Source organism: Mustela erminea, chromosome 9 (assembly GCF_009829155.1).
Source record: "Mustela erminea isolate mMusErm1 chromosome 9, mMusErm1.Pri, whole genome shotgun sequence".
NCBI lineage: Eukaryota > Metazoa > Chordata > Mammalia > Carnivora > Mustelidae > Mustela > Mustela erminea.
The window spans coordinates 31997897-32023771 of NC_045622.1; the positions used below are offsets into that span (position 1 = coordinate 31997897).

General features: G+C 34.7%; 1 protein-coding gene across 2 annotated transcripts in view; it reads right to left on the bottom strand.

Moving 5' to 3' along the window:
- The window catches only part of CNTN5 (contactin 5), a 1363702-nt gene that overhangs the window by 340703 nt on the left and 997124 nt on the right, over window positions 1–25875 (bottom strand). For both annotated transcript variants that reach the window (XM_032358816.1, XM_032358817.1), the window contains one exon: window positions 11784–11886. In XM_032358816.1, the coding sequence (XP_032214707.1) occupies window positions 11784–11886 (103 nt within the window). The remainder of the gene's footprint in view (window positions 1–11783; window positions 11887–25875) is intronic.

Here is a 25875-nt window from a genome sequence, read left to right on the forward strand (position 1 = left end):
GAGATCATGACCTGAGCCAAAGGCAGAGGCTTCAACACACTGGCACCACCCAGGCACCCCAGAAGAGATGATTTTAATCTTATTGACAGGTGCCATATATACAGAAATATTTTGAGAAGAAAAAGACAATCCACTAATTTATAGTGGCTTGATAGTTACACCAATAGGAAAGTCCATTCCCTTTGATCTGACCTTGTTTAAAGGACATCAGCTTTTTAGTCATGTTTCTAACAAAGGCACTATTTATTTCTATAAACAACCAGTGCTGGTTATTAGTGAATTATCACAGCTTTCTTTCTGATTTATCAGAGTGACTTTGGTGGGAAAACCCAACCATGCTAGAACCTATATATCAACTGTAAAAACTGTTTCTGAAATTTGGACATACAGGAATATATACTACAGCCTGAGATCTCATCAAGGTGAAACCATTCTCTGGTGTACCCTAAATGGGGCCACTTTGCTTTTAGTTTTATGATCTAAATGCCCATGCATATGTAGTCTCAGGATTAGAATTCTTTAATATGTTACTTTACTTCTCTTCCTCATGAGCATATATGCATACCTATTATATTGATGAATAATTTAACTCAGTCAATGAATGTTTTGTACCAACTAAGTGAGAATAAATTTAATACACATGTGATTAACAGATGATGATGAAAAGGAAGAAAGAGTAAAAGAAAATTTAAGAGTTTATACTTTGAGTAACTGTCTCAGGGGTCACCTCCAGTGACAGTGAAAATTACTTATGTAGGTACATGTGAGATGGCTGTATATGAGTTGGAGATCTAGGAACCCAGTCTGGACCTACAAGCTGTGGGTAAAGGGACTGAAGAATCTCAAGTGGAATAAAGAGTTGGAGTTGGAATCAACAACCGAATTAAAAACTCAAAAGAAGTATTAGGTTGAATGAGATAGGGAGTCATAAGAAAACCAGGAGTAAATCCCTGAAAACTGTAGAAAACAGAAATGATAGAATGCCTGTAGCAGAGCTTAATAGATAGCAGCACTTGGAGAAATTCATAAAACTGTAGATCATCAGTGTGGTGATTTTTTAAAAGGATATCTCTAGTCTAATTTGTAGCAGAAATAAGAGAGCCAAACTGCCTTAATAGTAACAGACTTTAAACTATGATTTTGGGAGATAGAGTAGAAGGGAAGAAGTGGACTTGAGGGATTTTTAAATGGCTGAGAGATTGGAACAGATGGTTTGAGGAAGGACAATGATGATGCTTGAGGGGGGATATTGGCTACTAAAGTTAGAGAGAAGGAAGTGTCATGAAAAGAATATCGTATTAATAAATCATAAATTATCATGATATATTTAAATTTTCAGTTATTGAAAAGAAAAATGCAAAATTTAAAAATACATAAATAATATATTATATACAATAAACACTTATTTAATATATAATATATATTAATAATGAATATATATATTATAAAATATATAAATAATATATAAAATATATAAATACTAATGGCATGTGTTTACCAATGCCTGATGTCTAAATTTGCAACTTAGTATAAAATCAATCTGAGCATTGCATATGAAAACATCTTAATATTCTAAATTCATCTTTATCTAGTGGACAAATTTTGATGCTGCTCTTGGTCAAGCAATACCAATACGGTAAGAATAAACATATACCAGATAGGCTTAGCTCATAGTACAGTGAATCAGTAAGACATACCACTTTTTAGAATCTATATACTGAGAGAGCTTTAAAAATTAAGTATTCTCATGAAACATATAAACCAGAATGAGACTTCAAATAAAGAGACTCCAACACATTTGCTCTTACCTAAATGCACTTTAAAAGCAGTAATATGGGTACCAAATTACTATTAGAAGAGGTAATCATTGGGCACAAAATTTAAATTTCTAGTAGAACACTCAGTGAGAATTTGTGGGTGATTGATTACGTAAAAATTTGTAGAAATCCACACTGGAAGAGTCCAAGATAAGGAAATAAGGTCAGAACAACAAAAAAAAGTGTCTACATTTCCTTTTTTTTTTTTTTATTTTTTTTTTTTAGGATTTTACTTACTGGACAGAGAGAGAGATAGAGAGAGGGAACACCAGCAGGAGGAGTGGAAGAGGAAGAAGCAGGCTTCCCTCTGAGCAGAGAGCCTGATGTGCGTATACGGGACTTGATCATCACCTGAGCTGAAGGCACACACTTAATGACTGAGCCACCCTATTTATTCCTGTTTTTAATCCATTGAGAAAACATGCCAGAGATGCAGTTAGAATTTAAGTGAGATATGGAAATCATCTAGTATGAGGTAGAATGTCAGTTTTAAGTACTGAAAGTTTGGACAACTTTTTGGTCAAAATTTTCTTCTCCTTTTGCTCCACGAAGAGCTCACTCAGATATCAAGATTATGTATCTAATGAATTTTTTGTGGTGTGGGATGGATATATATATCTAATGGATATACTGATTCTTTATAATCTCTTTATGAATGTTATCAGCCAGACAATTTCTTCATCCCACAATCAACATCCAGTAGAAGAGGTTCTTCTATGAAAACTCCAGGGAGATTCACCCAAAATAAGGCTGTTGGGTGACTAAACTAATGCAAGTAAAAATCTCAGTCATTTTGGAATTGTCTTCTGCTTTCTGCCCTTGGTGGCTTGTCCTGCATACTAATATTCCTTATTCTGAAACACTGAAATACTTAAGTGCATTTGGAAAAATATTTGCTATGATAAAGTGGGATTTAGTTTTAGCAATAGAAAATTGGTATGGTAAATTGAGAAGAGCATTTATTCTTAGAACATGGTTCTGCCTCTACTACTTGCTAGTTATGAAGCTTTGCACAAATATGTAGTTTTTCTGGTGAGGCAAACTGACTGGGCCTAATGTATCCCAGGAAAAGTTAGAAATATGATGCCACTTAAGTCTGACTCCAAAAGTGAATAATTATGCAAATTATTGGTCCTGTTTTCCTAGAAATAGTGGACACCTTCAGATGCAGAAGTAAATAAGTAATTAAAAACATAGTTGATGTTATGGAAGGGTGCTGAAAATATAAAGAGCACCAAATGAAGAAGGATAAACTATTAGCTTGTCCAGCAAGTTCACAAGTATTGGTCTAGTCCTTTCCCATGGACTCTCACTTTCTTATGCACAGATTGATATTGGGCTGTGTGATCTTTAAGGTTCTATCTCATTTGGATAACTCCTGAAATGAGGATGCATCCTTGGTCTCAACAATATGGAAGCAACCAATAGTTCAGAAAAGTAATTTTCAACACTCCATAATGTACCACTTTCCTGTGGTAGCTAAACATTAATTGATTCCTAGGCCCAGTGACTAACTCTCATCCCCAGATCTTCTGTCAATCTAATGATTAAGTAATTTGTTATAGGTTTAATAGACAAATACCACCAACTGCAATTTATTTTTAATTCCTACAGCCCTCAGTGACTGGAAGTTCTAAATAAACAGTATTAATAAATCATCAATCTGTAACTGAAGAGTAGATTCTTTCAGGAACATTTGCCAGTTGCAGACCATGGGAAGTCTCAGAGGAATATTTGTCATTCTCACAGTTACAGTGGGACACAAGAGCAGTCATTTGAGACAACTTGGCTGAGGACTAAGAAAAAGAAACCATAAATTACAGCAAAAAGAACTTTATGAATTGATAACTGGTGCTTTCTTATTTGCAATAAGCATGTACAAGAGAAAAAACTACTTTACGTCCTGGTTTCTTAATAGACATTTGATAAAGTGTAACAAAAAGATGGTTTGTAAATGCTATCTGAAAGACAGATAAGCAGGAACTACGTGCAGGAAACTGAATGTGTTCTTCCCTCCCACCTCACCACCAGGTTTCAGTTGAACCTGGAAAGGTCATCCACATAATTACTAGTTCAAGGCCTTTTGAGAAACAGTTGATCTGATTGTGTGTTAATGGCTGCAAAAGCAAGATAAGGAACATGTAAAGTTAAAAAAAAAAAAAAAACTGCCTGTGACACTATTAGCTTGTAGGATTGTCATACCAGATAAACTGATGTTGCTTTATGGCATATGTCTTTTTTATTACAGAAGAACCCCAAGTTTGCCCTTGTGCACGGGGTCATTTAAGCATCAGTGACCAAATTTTACTTCTTTGTTGTTGGTAGCTATGTGACATATCTAGTGATATTTCCGGGGTCTGCGCAAGGTTACATGGTAAAATAAAATCTGTCAGAAAACTGTAGCTAATGTAATATGGTCAGAATTTTCAGGGCCAAGACATGTGAAAGGCATCTGGAGACTTCTGTCTGACCAAACTAAGGCAGCAGCATACTTCCTGTTATAAAAGATTCAATATAGTCAGCATCTACTTATAGTATATAAATTCAATAAATATAGTCAGCATCTACTACATATAAAAATACCCTAGGGCTCCCAAAATTGTAAAGAAGTAAAAGAGGACAGATCTACACAGCTGACCCAATGGGGCAATCTAAACAGTGAAATATGGGTGGTCATATAGTTCCAAAGGTAAGAGATTGGATCTCAAGTAGAGCAGGCAGGACTAGAGTAGAGAAGTGACCTAAGTTTTAGAGACTGAATAGGATTGCGAGGGCAGGATATTTTAGAATGTCAGAACTGAGTTACAGGACCACAGATGTGGAAAAGTATGTGTGGATGAGGTATGGGAAGAGGTGTGGTTAAGAGGTAGGGATAAGTTTGGGGGCACCTAGGTGGCCCAGTTGGTTTAGCATCTGCCTTCGACAAAGGTCATGAATCTGGGGTCCTGGGATCTAGCCCCTCTTTGGGTTCCCTGCTCAGTGTGTAATCTGTTTCTCCTTCTCCCTCTGCCTGCAACTCTCTGGTCATGAGCACCCTCTCTTTTTCTCTCTCAAATAAGTTAATAAAATATTTTTTAAAAAGAGGTACAGATGAGTTTGAAAATGTAAAGTATAATCTGTGTCAGTTCCACCCTTGTTACTTTGTTGTTTGACAAGTAACACCAGATGTGAAACTCTGAGCTTCCAATTTTAAGTAATTCTAGCTCTTCTTGTTTTTCCCCATAGCCCTAGAGATAATAGCTGCTTTCTGCAGTTACCAACTCTCTAAACTTTAAAGTTCTCGTTTCACTCTGTGTAATCTAGTTAGTAAGTTACATAAACTAGACTTAAAAACTGAGCACAACGAGTTGAAAATATCACCAACTTTCAAATACATTTAGAGAAGACCATTGAAATGAAATATTTACTAGGGCCCTAAGGGATTCCTTACTTGCATTGTCCTTTGACCTCTTACCTCTCATTTCAAGAGTAGTATGTTCAGTGTTTAAGGCAGACCTGGGAAATACCAGAAACACCTCTCCCCACTAACTAAAGTCTTTGAGCTGAACGCTGAGCAAGAAAAGGCAACATTCTTCTTTTCTATTTCCTGCATATATCACTTTAAAACATTATGTAATAATGTAGTTAACAAAGACAGCTAGTTAAACCTGCCTGGATCTAAACTTCTACTCTTACTATTCAGCCTGAGCAGGTAGATGAGTGGTCAGCAAAAGAGAATATCTACAATATTCATTTCTATCCATGACCCAGATCATTTCTCTCTTTTCAGGAAACATCCCACCTTGATTATTGGAAGATAAATGGGTATTATATTATTACAGCAATGTGGAGAAAGAGTTCCTACTGCCTCTGCTGATAAAATTTTCTATGTGACAACTTTTTTTGGTCACAAACTTCTACATTAGACCCAATCTAGTTTTGCTAGTTTAATCTCATACTGTTGAAATTTCAACTCTTCCCCACCTGGTTGAAACTGGAGAACAGCTTGTGAGCAATCTCTTGATAATAACCTTCCATATGTCTGAAACAGCCTTTTTATCTTCAAAGTAATTAATCCCCCTCCCTTATTTTTAACACTTTATTGTATTTTCCAGGACTTCACATAACTTTGTTTCCCTATGGATCCTTTTTAAGCATTTCCTTTTTTTCTGGGGAAATTATACCTTTGTAGATTTACCAATACTAAACACAGTATGTCATAGTTATCATGCATGCATTCTGCATTCAGTGTTGTATAATCTACTTGAAGAGAGATTTCTAGAGATGTAACTTGTTCACTGGCCTTATATTAGGCTGCAGCAACCTACAGAGAAACCATTTAGTTTTTGCTAAATTCAGACTTAAATGGAAGTTTCTTTAGAAGTTGCAGTTTATTACTTCCCTATTGACTTTGTATTTAATTTCAAATTAGGCAGAGTGGTAAACTTGTATGATATTATGAGATAGTGAAATTCAGTAACCTAAAATCATATGTCTTCTGCTATATTTTTTTAATAATACAGATAAAGTATCAGCTTATTTATTTTTAAGTGATCTTTGGAACTATGGCTGCATTAATTTACATCCTCTAAGTTATAAGGATGGAATACCTTTAGAGACAGAGTGTATAGAAGTGCATGTATTTACTTCTCAGAAATAAAAATGTAGTTTGGAAGCACTAGAACAGTATTCTGACATATTTTGAAAGTATTTTAACAATCAAAGAAATTTCCCAGTGTGGCTTATGATATTCATGAGATGTTGTCATGGGTCAGAGAAAATTCAAGAGGAGGAAAATCTGCCTTTATTGTTGTTTAATCTAAGTTTAAAGTTGGAACAAAAAAGATGGGCAATAAATCTTTCTAGAGATAAAAGTTGACTGTGGGAAGACATTTGGTCAAAGTGTGTACTATTGCTTATGTAATGACAGACTGGACTCCAGATAGTGTGATAATAAATCAGCTAAATGTATGATAAAATGAGAACAGGGACCTTGGAAATCCTTGGAAACTAGTACAGTAATTGGCACCAGGTTTTTCTTAAAACCTTCAGACTTGTATTCAGTGCTAGTTTACCAGATGAGCTACGCAAAGCATACCACTTACTTTTTGGTTCCTTTGCATTAATGAATGAATCATTTTTCCTTGAGAGAGTAGTATCTTGGAAGGCATTTGATTTATTGAATGACATGATAAAAATGGTGATTTCTGGTCTGATATCTAGGTTGCTCCATTAAGAGTAGGAGGAAGCAAAGGTGGGAATAGCAAAATTTTGTGTTTATGATATTCCTCTTGTTTGTCCTTCAAGCCATTACTGCATCAAATATTGCTTTCTGTGATAAGTATATTTTATTATGTCCCTCACCTTATATTTGTTTATTTTGTAAATATTTTTAAAAATTATTTCAAAAATAGACTTTACTTTTCTTAAGTGTAGTTTTAGGTTTGTAGACCACAAAGTTGAACAGAAAGTACAGAGAATTTTGATATACTTCCTTCCTCCAACAGCCTCCCATACTATCAACATCCTCCACCAAGTGATACAAATATTATGGTTGTTGGACCTTCACTGACAAATTATTATCACCCAAAAGTGATAATGTACTTAAGGGTTCACTCTTGGTTTATGTTATGGGTTTTGACATGTAATGGCATGTATCCAACATTACAATATCATATAAAATATCTTTATTGTCCTAAAGTTCTCTGTGATCCAACTGGTCATTCCTCTTTCCCCTCAACCTTTACAAAACTGATATTTTTACTGTCTTCATAGTTTTGCCTTTTCAAGAATGCCATATAGCTGGAATCTCTCAGGGAGTAGCCTTTTCAGATTTTCTTTTTTCGATAAATCTACTTCATTCTTAACCTCAGACTACCCCCAAAGGAAACAACCAAACCCCTCTTAAGAATCCATAGATAAAGGGATGATTTTCAGATCATCTGGTTAAGTAGTAAGTATGACTTGGACACAATAGTAAGCTTTGAGAATAAAAACATGAGAAGGAGAACTTGTAGGTCTAAGACAGAGATACTGATGGATTGAGGTACGAATAAAAAGTATGCAAAATGCAAGTGTAAATTTGGGCACAAATGGAAAAAAAAAGATGAGAGGGCAAGAGGTAGAGGTGTGGAGAATGTAGGTGGATTCGTTTGGGAGAATAGGAATTAGTCAAAAGACTTTATGCATAAAAAGTAAAGTTACTTATTATTTATTATGTGTTACTAATAAAGAGTTGAATTGGATTAAGTAGACACAACCTTTGAATTTATTCATTCCTCAATAAATGTTTCCTGAGTGCTATTATATGCCAGGCACTGTGGTAGGCACTAGGAATAATTGAAGAATGTAGTCCTGATTCTTGTCCTCATGGGGTTTAAAACTTGATGGGGACTTACTGATTATTTGTTTTTTGCCTCCCTTGCCTGTCACCTTCCTCATCCCCCAGAATCTCCACCTTGCTTTGAATGCTGCTAATAGCATCCTCTGGGATTGTAAGCTGGCTATGTTTGCCAGTAGTCAAGAGAACCACCAGAAGAACTCAGAAGGCATGAGGAAAAAGAAAGCAGGGTATGAATTTCCTGATCCTTTCCTCAAATGTGTTCTTTTAATGTACTTCTTCATGGCTACAGTTATTATAGTTGCTTTGGGGGCCCCAGCCCTCTCCATATCTCCAGCTGTCCCTGGTTCCCATGGGACATCTCCTCCTCCTCCTTCATTTTTGCTTAAGTGTGAAATGACTTCATGTTATCACTAGTCTATAAATGCTTCAGTTTCTTTTCTTGGTTCTCTTAACCTTGCTCATTGATCTTCAACTTGTGCCTTTACTAAACTCTTTTGAACCATAAGGGTTTGATGTTTCTACCTGGATTTCTGACTGACTTAGAGGAGGAAAAATTAGAGAAACTTCTATGTAAATAATTTAATAATTTAAAACTATATTAAGGGTATGATGAAAAAACACAAATATTTAGATAGACAATAATGAGTGTCAGTTACATAAAATAGTCAGAGAAGGCGTCTTTAGAAGGTGATTAAGTTGACACCAGAAGGTAAGGGGAAGCTACCATGGAAAGAGTGTTCCCCATAGAGGAAACAGCAAATGTAAAGGCCATGAGATAACAAAGGTCTTGGCATCCTCTATGCTAGAATTTGGTTATAATACTCTATGATAAACATTTGATTAAAACATTATGTGGACTGTGGTGTCTGGGTGGCTCAGTCAGTTAGGCTTCTACCTTCAGCTCAGGTCACAATCTTGGGGTCCTGGGATCAAACCTTGTGCAGGGCTCCCCACTCAGCTTCTCTCTCACTGTACCACTCCTCTTTGTGTGCTTATTCTCTCTCTTTCTCAAGAACATACATAAAATCTTAAAACAAAACAAAACAAAAACCAAAAAACAAAGCATTATGTGGGCAGATGAAGGGAGGAAATCAGGTTGAGTGGCAAAGTCCTGACTGGTATCTAGTGACAGATAAAAAGTTTGTGGACAGGCAAAGGTCCACCATGTTAAAGTGGAAAGGAGTTCAGGTCATCTGTGGGAACTAAGCAGATGCTCAGGTATTAATTTGAAATTGTTGTGATTATGTTGGTATGCAATAAGAATCTATCCCATGTGATAATGTAGTCTAAGAGAATAAGCACATATGAAGATGTTATTTTTAAAAATTTTGTTTACTTTCATCAGTGGTAGGTTAGTCTTTAGGTAGAGGTATATCTCTTCATAGCATGTTTTCTTTTTATTTTCTCTCTTTTTTGAAAATTTTATTTATTTATTTGAGAGAGAGAATAAGCCAGAGAGAGAACACAAGTCAGGGGAGGGGCAAAGTGAGAGGGGGAAGCAGATTCTCTGTTGAACAGGGAGCCTGATGCAGGGCTGGATCCCAAGACCCCAAGATCACGACCTGAGCAGGTGTTTAACCTAGTAAGCCACCCAGGTGCCCCATGTTTTTTCTTCAGAATTATGACACTTCATAAAAAGAAAATCCAATGAGCAACAGAAACTTTCATGACAGGTTGTATGTCTTTATATCCCCACCCCCTTTTTAAAATACTTATGCTGGGGGGATGTGAAAAGAAGGAGTAACAAAAGAGTGGAAAAGTTGAAGAAAATAAAGTTTTAAAATAACATAATTTGACTGTTGGATTCCTCCTAGAATGAAAGGGACTTTAAAGATCAATTTACTAAAGATATATCAAGAATTCTAAAAGCAAATACATCTAACTTATTAAATAAACTTGCCTGGAGAAGTATCCCATATTGTTTTTTTCTCTATAAATCCATTTCTGTAATTTGTTTTACAATATGACCTTCTGTTAGTGCATATTCTGGCATTTAAGAATTATTTAACTGCAGGATGTATGAAAACCTTTGGCATCAAGCCAAAACATATTATTTTTGTATTTATCAGAATTGAAATGATTACTCAGGACATTTTCAGGCATATCTGATGCCACAATATGGACAAATGGCAAAAAATAAGACTTCTAAGGCATGATATAATCATGTGCATTTAACCAATATCATTGGGTTTGGAAGGCTTCCTTAGGTATCAGCCCAAATACCTCCTAGATGAATTTTAAGTTCTTGAAATATATTTCTACTTATAGACATATTTTGCTTAAAAATACCACATGATAACATTTCATTTTTAGTCTATTATGATCACTTCTACTTAGATTTTTTAAAAGATTTATTTATTTTATATATATATAGAGAGAGAGAGAGAGGGAGAGAGAGAGAGAGAATGAACAGGAGGGGCATTGGGAAAGAGAATCTCAAGTAGACTCCATGCTGAGTGTGGAGACCAATGCAGAGCTCCATATCACCACCCTGAGATACTGAACAGAAACCAGGAGATGGATGCTTAACTGACTGCTCTCTACCCAGGAAGCCCACTTCTATTTGTTTAAATAGGATTCCACATATATGCATTTAATTTCAATCGGTTTTGAATTTAAAAGAAGAAACCATGGTTTTTAACTACATTTGCATGCTCAACCTCTTCTTACTAGCTGAATTTTTCATATTTGCTAATATTTTCCTCAACCCTAGGCTAAACCTACTTTAAGCACATTTATAGCATGTTTCATCTCCAAGTGCTTTATAGCTAGCTCACCACAAGTTAAGTTAAATGATTAGTAACTCTGACAGAGATGCATTTATGCAAATTATAATCATATAATCTAGAAAGGACCCTGAGGTCTCATCACTCTAAAGAAAAGCCAAAAACAAAACAAAACAACAACACCCTGTTTAAAATAAATCATAATACTCTAATCAAATATAATCAAAATCTCACTCCTGCATCTATGCTCAATATTCATATTATAAACATCATTGACAAGTGATTATGTATCATAGGATTTAAACCCTCAGAAATAAGATCATAAAGTATAGCAGTCATTATAGTGTGAAATAAATCATGTGTTTGATTTGGAGAATGATTGCATGTTGTACACATTGACAGCTGGTGCTATTATGTTAACATTCTTTCAGGGGATACTAAAGTAATCAATTGGTTCACTGCAACTATCATCTTTACGATTTTTAGGCTGTTGTCTCATTATATCTTATCAGAATCTATATCCTTTGCATGAAGAGCAGATAGCACCTTATATTTTTATCCACTTCTTATTTTATTATTACTAAATAAAATTTAAGAACGATATTGGAAATTTAAGACATATAGGCAAAGAAATGTGAAGCTCTTCTTTTATTTAAACAAGTTTCCTTTATGTTCAAGTAGCAAAACTATATATATATATATATATATATATATATATATATATATAATTGTTCATAGAAACTACTAGAACGATCATTATAATTGGTTATTTCATCACTTCCCAACCCCTCCCCTTTTTAATGAATAGACTCCAAGGAGCTTCTGGGGAAATGAAATTTAACAAAGTAAGTGATCCAAAAAAAGATATGTCACATTTTAATAAACAATTGTGTCTAATTATGGAGAATATGTACTTACTTGCCAAGTGCAAAGCATTCCATCTTAACAGTTGTTCCCTTAGCAGCTGTAACCGTGAAAGGAAAATGGACCTCAATTTTCGGCTCATATTCTCCCATCACACCTGGGAAATAAAGAACATTCTTTAAGCATAAAATGAATGTCACAATTTCCTTCCAATTCTGGAAATATTACATTGAAAAGCACTGTGGTTGGTTGTTAATGTATCTTTGATGACTGCTAAATTTTTGATGCACTGAAATAAGAAATATCCCAGTCTTCATTTAAGGATTGGATTGCATGTATGTTCAATACCATTTTAAATAATAATAACTGAAAATGTTAGTCAACACTGTTAGTTTAATTACTGATTACATTCCAGGGAAAACAAATAAATATGACTATTTCCCATGGCAAGTAATTGTTTTTTTTTTTTCCTATGTAAGTAAAAACTTTCTTTATCATTGTCATATAAATGAATACTTATTCATTAAGTCAACATACATTTACTGAATGTCTATAATATTCAAACATTTTGCAGGCATTATGGGAGTTACAAAGATAAATCAGTCATGGACTGTTCTCTCAAGCACTCAGTAAGTGTATTCTTAGAGAAAGAAATGAGATATACTCAAATATGGAAAAATAGTTATATATAAAAAGACTGTAAACAAAAATGGGAAGTGATGAGCGTCATGAGAAAGAAATGAGATATACTCAAATATGGAAAAATAGTTAAATATAAAAAGACTGCAAACAAAAATAGGAAGTGATGAGCGTCATGAAATTAAGTATTATGTACATTTGGGGCACATACATGAATAGTTAGGGTTTGAGTAAGTAATAAAATGAGAGGAGAAAAAGTAAATACAATTGTAAGAATAAAGACAAAATGAGGGGAAACTATACGAAGTAGGAATATCAGTTTTTCGGGCACACTGGTATGTGAAGGGAAATGATATTAGGCAAATTTGGAAATATAAACGGAATGCAAAAAGAAGAGGCATTGATTATCAGAGTAAGATATTCAGACATTAATCTATAAATAATTTGGATTACTGAGGTTTTGAATAAGGGAATGGTATTTTTGCTGAGATATATATACTGACATTGGAGCAGAGACCATTAAATCAATTACATTATTTCAATAAAGCAATGTAGAAAGAATAAAAGCCCAGACTTGAATTATGGTGGTGAAGAAAAGAGAAGAGGCACTACATGAAAAAAAGGAAAACCCACAAAACTAAAACAAGAAAGAATTGACATTGGCACTCAATGTCAACTGAGGGGGAGGGGTTTTGCTGAGGACAAGCGTGTGATCCTCTTTAATAATGACATTAAGATTTTCAGCTTCAGAGGCTGGGTGATGTGAATGAAAGGAAAAAGAACATAGCTACAGAAGAAAAGCAGATGACTTTCATTTTAGGAGTACTGAATTTCATATCTACAAGATCATCAGAAGAAAGAATCTGACCAGTTAACACAATGAAGGAATGAAGCTCTAAATGAGTTCTGGACAGGTGATAGACACTTAGGGTCAGCATTTAGGGGTGGCATTTGAAGCTGTGAGATTGTTTAAAAAGGTCTCAGGAAAAAACGGAACCTGAATCTCCAAAGCTGCAGTAATCTGTTTTGATTTATTCTGTTACCATAAGTAAAAATTCCCTTTAGAATCCTCTTTTATGCTAATACTTTTTATTATGTTTTTAAAGGGCATCCTGTAAAAAATAAATAAAATACATAAAAGGGTTCTGTAATTGTACATTTCAGGCTCTTCGATATCTGAATCTGCCTCTGCATTATATCAAAGTATTAATGATATTATTGGCTAATAGGAGTTAAACCCATGTATTATCTCTCTTCTCTTTCACATAATATTTGTGAAGTGCAAAAAATTCTTTTACAGCTTTCATCCTTAAGAATAACTAAAAAGATAGGCATTTCTGGGAGAATTTGGGAAGTGATTTCATCCAGGTAGTGCCTTCTCATGTTTCTCAAATGAGTCCCATATGGCCGAAGACATTGTTAAGCTTCACTTCAGGGCCCAAAAAGTTTGCTAATATTTCAACTAGATATTAAAAGTAAAATTAGAAGGTTTTTGTAAGAGGTTTCAAATTATATTATCTAATTTGAGCTGCACTATAAGAAACAACTGGTTCTTTCTAATTTTACTGTAATGGTGATGATATAAGGACAGATGAGAAATCTAGTTAGATATTTTGTTTTCTAACAATTGAATACATTCCGTGATTAAGATTTGCTCTCTATTTCATGGGATAATTATATTGGAATTAAAGTCCACCTTAGCGAATATAATTCACCCCTCCCTTTTTTTAGAGAAAATTAAAATTCAAAGAATTCAGGTAACTGGCTCAAGATCCTATAGAATGCTGTTGATGGAAATGGGCAAAAAAAGGAATGTTCTGACCTTGGTCTTTACTAGCTATTTTCTTGACATCACTCTGTTGAGGAATTTTAATCACAGAGTGTAACAGACCAGGCACATCACATGTACTACATCAATCACTGACTGTCTGCCAGGGTACTTGGTTTATTTCAGCTGCAATTTTTAATATTTCAAGTCATTTGTAGCTTAGCTTGTAATCTCTTTTATTGGATTGGGTTTGGTGATAAAAGGAAAGAAACAATGCTATAAAGCACATAGTTAAGTACAAAAGATGAGGCTAATCTCTTTAGTCTAAGATAGTTTCTTTATTTTTATTTTATTTTGTTTCATTTTGTTTTGTTTCATTAATTTATTTTTGTCTCCCAGCAGACACTGCAATGTGTCTTCATCTCTTTCTCCATACCTGTCTTTTCTGGGATGGTAGGTTATCCTGTTGGAATTTCATGGCAATAGAAGATGACCCCAACCTACCTTAATTCCTAAAAAACAGAAGTCTTCCAGCTGAGAGAACATTACTCTCCTTCTATGTCTTCATGGTTGTTGATTTTTAAAAATTTATTCCAATTACTTACAAAGAGTTAGGCTGACTTTTCCTAAGTAGAGTACAACTTAGAGCAGAGTTTCTCCAAGTGCATTGTAGAATAAAGAGCCAATGACATCCAAAAAATCTGAAAAATTTACAAAAATTTCAGTCTGCAGGGTTCAACTGCAAAACTAGTGATGATCTTTGAAGGTGGGTCTACAGAGTCTATATTTTAAGAGTAGTTGAGTTTCAATAGAGGTTTCTTTTGTAATTTTTTTTTTACTATTTTTAGCAACCTGAATATAAATATATAGTACTGTGCTATGTAAGCCCCCTGGTAAGGAGATGAAAGTGCAAATAAATAATAAAAACATTAAATACTAATAATGATACTGACAAAGATGAAAGAGGGAAGAAAGGAAATGACTAAATAGTTCACTCTGTGCCTATTAACATAGTGCTATGTGTGGGACACATCACTATACTCATCTTTTTGGGACATATTAGATATTAACTTGTGATTTGTAGACAGGTGATGCAAATCCCAGTTCCAGCCCTGGCTCTCTTGGAACATAGAGGCAATCACAGAATCCCTCTGGATCCATTTTCTCATGTATAGTGAGTTAATATTATGGATGGTTTAGAAATTTAAATATTGTACATTAATCTATTCTTTTTAATTTACTGTATTCAAATAAATTACCAGTTATAATCTTTGGAAATGTTCATCATTTAGAAAAGTGTCCAGATGCCTTCTTTTCAATTCCAAAATGAGTCCCTGATAAGAAACAATTTCACAAGCCTAGATAGATAGACATGTTGTTTTCTCACCTCAAAAGTGCATATTACCTTGAATTATAGTTTCTCAAGATGAGTCATTGTTATATAAAGAAGGGGATTGAAGGAGTGCCTGACAAGAGGAAATAAGTAACTCGTGTTATCTTCAAATAAATGTACCATTTTGAATATTGTTTATTTAAGGAGACTTGAGAAGTACTAGAGGGGTTTATTAGAAGATGTTCTCCATCACTCATGTATATTCTAAAAATCAAAGAAACCAATAGTCGGTTTTTTTCCTTTTCCTAAGCATCAAGAATAAATTGATCAAGGGGCTGCCTCACACTGTAATTGCTTTCCTCTGATTACTGAGTTTTAAGATGCATTTTCTTCTGTTCTTGACCCTGTGATTTAGGAAAATATATGCATCTTTCTCTATCACAATCTGAAGGCTCAGCCCATGTACATCAATAACTTAGAAAAATAACTTATAAAAGTAAAGTTTAAAGAAAGCAGCTATATATATATTTTTTCTGAACAAAACCATAAGCTCTCTAGCAGTAAAACAATAGTATAGATTAAATTTGAAAAATTTAACAAAAGATTGAATATTCACTTTGAGAAATATTTTTAAAAGTTTTCCTTTTTTTAAAAGAAAGTTTTCCAATTTTAGGAAATTGAATGTTTGCTTTTTTATAAATTTTGATTCACAAACAAAATTACAGAAATGTTTCTTCAAATATATCTATATAACCAAAAATATATATAGTTCTATAATGTCTATATTTATAACTCTTATAGTTGATATTTTTACTAGTTTTCTTTGACTTTGTGCATTGTAAGTGTGTGTGTCTGTATGTGTGCCTGAGTGCCTATGTGTATGCTTTTCAAATATGAAAAAAGAAATTTGGTTACAGCTGAAAATTTTGGTAACTTGATTTTTATGAGATGCCACCAAAACCTGTGAGTGTAACAACTGATCAGCTTTTGAATGAACTAGGGTCCTCATTGCTACAGCCATGGACCCTTCTCTGAAAGCTAGTTTGACTGGTCCCAGTAATAATGGGCAAACTACTGTACTGACTTGCAAGGAAACTAAATAAAAATAAAAATTAAAATATAATGATTACAAATGGGATATATTAATATCCAATTCAATAAATAAATGCTTCGAAGATCTCTAAATAATTCTGTGGGGCTCTCCCACCCTAATCAGAGTGGGTTCTTTTCAATTGTGATTTAAGTAGAAGCTATACTTTCTGTTTGATTCATTCAAATATTTATATCTATCAGAATGTATTTTTCTATTAGAAAGATAAAGTAAAATGCCTCAGAAATATGGTGGACTTTCTTCACTGTGTTAAGGACATTAACCATAAATTGCTATATCCACAGTCCTTTCTATAAGAAACTAAAAGCAGTAAGATACAAATAAGATAAAGGTAGGCTAAATTATAAGGAGGCAGTTTTGACACACACCATTTGGAAGGTAAAGAAGATCTATTCAAATCAGAAGGAAAGATAAGCCAACCGGAAAGTTAAAAAAAAAAAATTATCTGTAAGAGCTGAAACTCATTATTAGGAAAGATATAAAGGAAATAGCCATAAACTAAGATTCCTAGGACTATGGATTTGCATTTAGTGACGTTCTAGTCTTAGTTCCTCCGAGGTCAGGCCATATTACAAAAAACTAATCTTTGTTTTTTAAAATATCTTTTCTCTCATCATGTCACGTATTTCTTGAAAACAAGTCTCTTATTTAAGCTCACTGGAGTGAACGTCTATACCTTGAAACTACCTAGAAACCCACATTGCCTTTGAGTTTTAGATTTTTAACATTCTTAGGGAAATTGTTCCTTGCAGAAAAATTTCTTACCTATAGTTGTCTATTTATTCATACAGTAATCACTAAGAAGTCACGGGACTTAAAATATCCTGGAGGAATTAGTTCCACTAACTCATTTGGTCAACTGCATGGTTGTGTAACTCTGGGAGAAAACGTATCAAACGCATTGTTTAACTATTCTTAAGAGTTTATTTTTACACTTTAATCTGCACAGATTGTTTTCTCACTTCAGTGTTGTTATTGAAAATGCCAGAATTCCTGCTGTTAGCACAGATTTGAGATACTAAACATACCAGGCCCTGATTTGCTCTGTAAACAGCTCACAACATATTCTATTTTATAAACTCTCACTGATTTCAAAGACTTTATGAATGACATGGTTCAAAAGATACATATTTCCAGAGGGGGAATGTCAGTTATCACAGCCTCATCACAGGGCTTTATGTGCATTAAAAAGTCTAGATGTAAAGAGAGAATAAATATTTTGAACACCTGCTCTAAGCTTGATGCAGTAAGTGTATGTAAAAATTGTCATTTAAAGCTTACAAACACAACAAAGTAGATAAGATTATCTCTATTTTAATAGGAAAGTGAGTATTTGAAAAGTTAAATAACTTGCTCAATATCAGTGAGCTATTAAGTGACAAATAAGGGTTTCAAGTCTAGGACTATATTAATTCCAAAACCAGTTTCTCCTCATTATTCTATGTTGTTCCCCAGGAAATGTTCCCACTGTTTGCAAGGCAGAATTTATTTAGTCATTTCCAGTTTTGTGGACAACTAAGTTCTACTTCAAACGGCGGGTCTTTCCTGACCCTCTACCCCCTCCCCACGTATCCAGATTAATCTCTGTTTCTTTGTCTGTATCACTTGCGCTCTCTCTTGCTCTCTCTCTCTCTGTCTCTCTCTCTCTCTCTCTATATATATATATATGTATATATATAAAACTATATTACATGTAATTATATTATTATATATTCCATATATATGAAGAATCTAGTTCTCATTATATAGGAAATGTATGATAAGTAACAAAAGAGCAGAGAATATTTTAAAATTTATTTTATCTTTTTAAATGTTATTTTTTTATTTACTTGAAAGAGAGAGAGAAGGTGCATGAGCATGGATAAGAGCAGAGGGGAAGGGAGAAAGAATTTCAAGCAAACAGGACTCTGAGATGATGACCTGAACAAAAACCAAGAGTCAGAAACATAACTGACTGAACTACTCAGGTGCCCCAAGAATATTTCATTTTTATGCATTTCAATGCTAATGTTCTTTCCATTTTGAAGAAAATTGAAGGTAATGTCCTAATCTGGAATAATAAAATCTATAGATTTAAAAATTCTTGTAATATGGTCATATGAGAATAAAAAATACTTTGTGAATGAATAAAGTGATAAATTCTCTCCAGTTCTCCATAATCTATTGATTACCAGGCTCTATTAATTTGTTTGCTCTAACATGTTTCCTATCTATTTCTTTCTTCCATGCTGATTGTCATTACTTGTTTGAATTCCCTTTCATCCAGCTTATTATCTATGGCAATATGGAGATACTTGGTGGCATGACCAGTTGTCATTAAAGCCTCATATAATTACATTTAAGATAAAATAGAAGATATTTGAGATAGAGTTTAAACAACACTTGGAAGAAGTGTCACTATAAAGGAGAGTAGAGAAAATAAGATGGGAGCTGGATGGAGGCTATTGAGTCAAGAAAAATTTGCGTTTAAGACAGTGAGTATCGTCATATGTTTGCTGACGACTATGATTCAGTTTGGAGGAAACAAATGATCCTTATAAGAGAGAGAGAGGATAACTTCAGAAACTCCTTGAATTAGGTAAGAGGGTATGGGATCCAGTACACAGAACTGCCAAGAACAGATTATTAGTTGTAATAAGAGGTAAGGGCAGCATGAATAGATAGATACAGGTAAGATGTTATGTTTGTTGTTGGAAAAATATATGAGATTATTAAATTAAGGCAAAATCTGTACTCAAAGATATGTATCTCTTTATATTCACAGTTTCACATTTATAAACATTAAGTGAATGGAGTAAAGCCTGAAGTTGGAGATAGTGACAAGTGACTGCAATATAATAGAGATAAAGCGATAAAGAATGGAGAGTTTATAGAGTGTATAAGAAGATGTTTATAATGAGTGACTATGCTATTAAATAGAAAGTATCTTGGAACACTGAAAAAAAACAAAATAAAGGTTAAAAAAATAAAATAGAAAAGAAAGGTCCTTGAGGACATGAGAGTGTGATGGACAGAAATATATAGTGGATTGATTAAAGGATTGCAGAGCTTGTGGTTGAAGAATTGTTTGAATGGAAAGTGCTAAACAGACAGAAAGGAGGCTCTGGGCAGAGTGTCATTACTAAAAATTGAGCTTTTGATGTCAGGATCATTGTTAATGGCAAAATTCAGGCTATGACCTTTGTAATGGGTGGTTAAGGTAAGATGGAGTGAAAGTTCAAGAGTGGCAAGGAGGTTAAGAAACAGAGGTCAGGACATTGAATGGATCACTGCTATAAATGTGGATGCTTGCCAGACAGAGTAGTATCCATAAATGAGGAAGACTGAACTAGGAGAATTAAAAATTATTGCAATAGATTTGATTTGAGACTGCTAAAAGCATGCACAGATATTTTCTCTTTACTGATGTTTTCATTTCTTAGTTTCCCACTCAAAGACTTCAATGTTCTAGTCCTAAGTTATCTTTTCAAATTTACCTCTCACTCTTCCCCTTCATACATCCATTATTCGCTCACTCTGTAACCACATGATACTTTTCTGCATTTCTCAAAGTAACCATGTCACTCTAAAATCACATGTTTTTGCCTTTCTCTTTAATTGGTTTAACATTTCCTCTACTTAATAAACTAACATTCAGGTTTTAAAATCATACTCAAATTTCATCTCCCCTTTAGAAGAATTAATTTTCCTCTACCTTTTTTCATAGTGCACAATTCAAACCATTATTTTAGGGCATATCCTCACTGCATTTTAGTGATGTTTACTTCTCTATATTCCTCACTCCATTGTGGTTTCTAGCAGTAAGGAAATGAAGCTTGTTTTTTTGTACCATCAGTGCCAATACATAAACTGATTAACTGGCTACATGTTACTCTTTGGGTGCACCTAGGTTCCATGGTCCATAGTTTCTCCCATGGACTATTTGATCTCATTTTCCTATTAAAATTCTTATTTACTATCTTGGATTGGTTCTTACAAACATTTTCTTTATTTCTCATTTTAAGTTTGAGAGTGCTTCAGGAGCAAACCAAGGAATTTCCTCATAAACTTTCTAGTATTTCTTGTACATGTCTTTTCTGATTTCTTTCTACAGAGATAATTTAATTCAAACTTTTGACTTCAATCTCTGGTATACTTAGCCCTGATTCTGCTGTCGTTTCCATCCAATACATTCTGTACATGACTTCAGCTTAGTATTTATAAAATATTATCATCATTTATTTTCCTGTCTCAAAAGTAGTAGTGATTCTCTATTGCCTTATTGATAAAGTTCATACTCCTTATTGGCATGCAAGGCCTTAAAAATCTGCTCCAAATCTAATTTCTCAAACTTAGTTTCCAACAGATTATAATAAACCCATTGCTTTGGTTAGAATGTCTTCAAAATGGCACTTATTCATTCTGTGTTATAGTGAAGTTATTAACGTATATATCCACTCAAATACTAGCAAATAAGAAGGCCAGATTAAGATTCCCACCCCCTTCAGAATCACCTTCCACAACCACAATGCCCCACGCCAATGGATCTATCTTACAAATTCTTAAAGCACTTACAATTTACACTTTTCATCTGTACATAATTATGTTTTCTTTAATGTTTACTGTTTACATGTTGTTTTTCTAATAAGATAGACAGTTTACTGGTGGCTAAAGCCACGCTTTACGCTTAATTTTGTCTCATAGAGCCTCAGATCATGATAGGTTCATGTACATAGATAGTCCTAGTTTATAAGCCAAGTGATGAGGGCTAGTTATTGAGCACCAATTATACATACAACACAGAAATAACAACTAGTCTTCAAATTCATTTAAGAATATTCAAGACTGGGGGCGTCCCTGGGTGGCTCAGTGGGTTAAGCCTCTGCCTTCACTCAGGTCATGATCTCAGGGTCCTGGGATCAAGCCCCACGGCGGGCTCTCTGCTCAGCAGGGAGCCTGCTTCCCCCTTCTCTCTATGCCTATCTCTCTGCCTATCTATGATCTCTGTCTGTCAAATAAATAAATAAAATATTAAAAAAAAAAGAATATTCAAGACTGGGAAAACATCACAAATCTTCCAGAATTTCCCCCAAATCCTCATAGGTAATTTCATATTGTAATATCATTTGGGAAGAAAAAAAATGAATTTACCATTTTTTTATATGTAGATATATACATGTGCATACCACAAAAAGATACAATATTTAAAAATGACTAACCCATTAATAACTTATAGTACCATTTATTCTTGTTCATTAAAAGATTTATCTAAGGTCATTAATACTGATGAAATGAAGGTTCTATCTTCAATCTGTTAATGATGATGAATAAACTACAATGTATTTGAGTTTTCATGTCTTTCCTCTCACAAAAGAATCTGTCTTGAAGATATTGACTAACAGAACTATATTAATAAGTTTCTTTATTATTTTTATTTGTGGAACATGTTATCCAGTATTAAGCCAAACTAAAGCATAAAGAGAATATGCCCCCCAAATAAATATAAATGTTGAATATAACTATTTACATTTAAAAGCAACAACAAATAAGAACTGGAATTTAATAGACTGTAAAAGATATACTTTTCCTTTCTTTGAAAAAGAAAGGAGTTAGGAAAGAATTCATAATGAAAAAAGTGCCCTCCTTTGCAAATTGTCCAAGTTTTGCTTGAGTGTGAGTAAATACTTTTCTGAAGAGTACCAGAAGCAGGGATTTACTTATAGTAAGTGTTCACTACAAACATGCTAACTATACAATTGCTGAATTTTCAACACTGAAAAGCTTTTGGAAACCTGCTTATAAAAATTTTTTGTTTAGAGGGGAGGAGTCAAAATGGCAGAGAAGTAGCAGGCTGAGACTACTTCAGCTAGCAGGAGATCAGCTAGATAGCTTATCTAAAGATTGCAAACACCTACAAATCCAATGGCAGATTGAAGAGAAGAAGAACAGCAATTCTAGAAACAGAAAATCAACCACTTTCTGAAAGGAAGGACTGGTGGAGAAGTGAATCCAAGGCGACGGGAAGATAGACCCTGGGGGGAGGGGCCGGCTCCTGGCAAGCAGCGGAGCAATGGAGCACAAAATCAGGACATTTAAAAGTCTGTTCCACTGAGGTACATCGCTCCAGAGGCTAAACCGGGGTGAAGCCCACACGGGGTCAGCATGACCTCAGGTCCTACAGGGTCACAGAAGGATCGGGGGTGTCTGAGTGTCACAGAGCTTACAGGTATTAGAATGGGGAAGCCGGCTACAGAGATAGAGCGGAGGAATGAGCTCTCAGCTCGGGGTTACCTTGAACTGGTCACAGATTTGGTGAGCTCAAAGTGTGGCTGGAGGCCACGGAAACGGGAGTAATTGGGCACTGTTATCTGAGGGTACACTGAGAAGTGGGGCCCCGGGCTCTCGGCTCCTCCGGGCTGGAGACCAGGAGGCTGACATTTTCATTCCTGTCCTCTGGAACTCTACAGAAAGTGCTCAGGGAACAAAAGCTCCCGAAAGCAAACCCGAGCAGATTACTCAGCCCAGCCCCTGGTAATGGCAGTGCAATTCTGCCTGGGGCAAAGACACTTGAGAATCACTACAACAGGCCCCTCCCCCAGATGATCAACAAGAAATCCAGCCAGGACCACGTTCACCTACCAAGGAGTGCAGTTTCAATACCAAGGAGAGCCGCGGAATTCCAGAGGAGAAGAAAGCAAAGCACAAGACTCACAGCTTTCTCCCCATGATTCTTTAGTCTTGCAGTTAATTTAATATTTTTTACTGTTTCAATTTTTTTCTCTTCTTCTGCTAATTTTTTTTTAACTTTACCCTTTTCTTTTTTAACTAGTTTTTCTAATATATGTATATTTTTCTTTTTTACACTTTTTCATTATTTGTTTTCTTTTTTTAATTGCTTCTTTTTTTTTTTTTTCCTTTCTGAACCTCTTTTTATCTCCTTTCTTTCCCCTCACAATTTGGGATCTCTTCTGATTTGTTTAAAGCATATTTTCCTGGAGTTGTTGCCACCCTTTTAGTATTTTACTTGCTCCTTCATATACTTTTATCTGGACAAAATGACAAGGCAGAAAAATTCACCACAAAAAAGAGAACAAGAGGCAGTACCAAAGGCTAGGGACCTAATCAATACAGACATTGGTAATATGTCAGATCTAGAGTTCAAAATGACGATTCTCAAGGTTCTAGCCGGGGTCAAAAAAGGCATGGAAGATATTAGAAAAACCCTCTTGGGAGATATAAATACCCTTTCTGGAGAAATAAAAGAACTAAAATCTAACCAAGTTGAAATAAAAAAAAAAAGCTATTAATGAGGTGCAATAAAAAAAGGAGGCTCTCACTGCTAGAATAAATGAGGCAGAAGAAAGAATTAGCGATATAGAAGACCAAATGACAGAGAATAAAGAAGCTGAGCAAAAGAGGGACAGACAGCTACTGGACCATGAGGGGAGAATTTGAGAGATAAGTGACATCATAAGACAAAACAACATTAGAATAATTAGGAATCCAGAAGAAGAAGAAAGAGAGAGGGGAGCAGAAGGTATACTGGAGAGAATTATTGGAGATAATTTCCCCCAAATGACAAAGGGAACAAGCATCAAAATCCAGGAGGTTCAGGGAATGCCCCTCAAAATAAATAAGATAGGCCCACACCCTGTGACCTAATAGTAAAATTTACAAGTCTTAGTGACAAAGAGAAAACGCTGAAAGCAGCCTGGGAAAAGAAGTCTATAACATACAATGGTAAAAATATTTGATTGGCAGCAGACTTATCCACAGATACCTGGCAGGCCAGAGAGAGCTGGCATGATATATTCAGAGCACTAAATGAGAAAAACATGCAGCCAAGAATACTATATCCAGCTAGGCTATCATTGAAAATAGAAGGAGAGATTAAAAGCTTCCAGGACAAAGAAAAACTGAAAGAATTTGCAAACACCAAACCAGCTCTACAGGAAGTATTGAAAGAGGTCCTCTAAGAAAAGAGAGAGCCTAAAAGTAGTAGATCAGAAAGGAACAGAGACAATATACGGTAACAGTCAGCTTACACACAATACAATGGCACTAAATTCATCTCTCTCAATAGTTACTCTGAATGTTAATTGGCTAAATGCCCCAATCAAAAGACACAGGGTATCAGAAAAAAACAAAACCCATCTATATGTTGCCTACAAGAAACTCATTTTAATCTGAAGACACCTCCAGATTTAAAGTGAGGGGGTGAAAAACAAATTACCATGCTAATGGACATCAGAAGAAAGCAGGAGTGGCAATCCTTATATCAGATCCATTAGATTTTAAGCCAAAGACTATAATAAGAGATGAGGAAGGACACTATATCATTCTCAAAGGGTCTGTCCAACAAGAAGATCTAACAATTTTAAATATCTCTGCCCCCAACGTGGGAGCAGCCAACTATATAAACCAATTAATAACAAAATCAAAGAAACACATCAACAAAAATACAATAAGAGTAGGGGACTTTAACACTCCCCTCATTGAAATGGACAGATAATCAAGCAAAAGATCAACAAGGAAATAAAGGCCTTAAATGACACACTGGACCAGATGGACATCACAGATATATTCGGAATAGTTCATCCCAAAGCAACAGAATACACATTCTTCTCTAGTGCACATGGAACATTCTCCAGAATAGATCACATCCTCGGTCCTAAATCAGGTCTCAGCCGGTATCAAAAGATTGGGATTATTCCCTGCATATTTTCAGACCACAATGCTCTGAAGCTAGAACTCAATCACAAGAGGAAATTTGGAAAGAACCCATGGATACATGGAGATAAAACAGCATCCTTCTAAAGAATGAATGGGTCAACCAGGAAATTAAAGATGAATTGAAAAAATTCATGGAAACAAATGATAATGAAAACACAATGGTTCAAAATCTGTGGGACACAACAAAGGCAGTCCTGAAAGGAAAATATATAGCAGTACAAGCCTTTCTCAAGAAACAAGAAAGGTCTCAGGTACACAACCTAACCCTATACCTAAAGGAGCTGGAGAAAGAACAAGAAAGAAACCCTAAACCCAGCAGGAGAAGAGAAATCATAAAGATCAGAGCAGAAATCAATGAAACAGAAACCAAAAAAACAATAGAACAAATCAATGAATCTAGTAGCTGGTTCTTTGAAAGAATTAATAAAATTGATAAACCCCTGGCCAGACTTATCAAAAAGGAAAGAGAAAGGACCTAAATTAATAAAATCATGAATGAAAGACGAGAGATCACAACTAACACCAAAGAAATACAAACAATTATAAGAACATACTATGAGCAACTCTATGCCAACAAATTTGA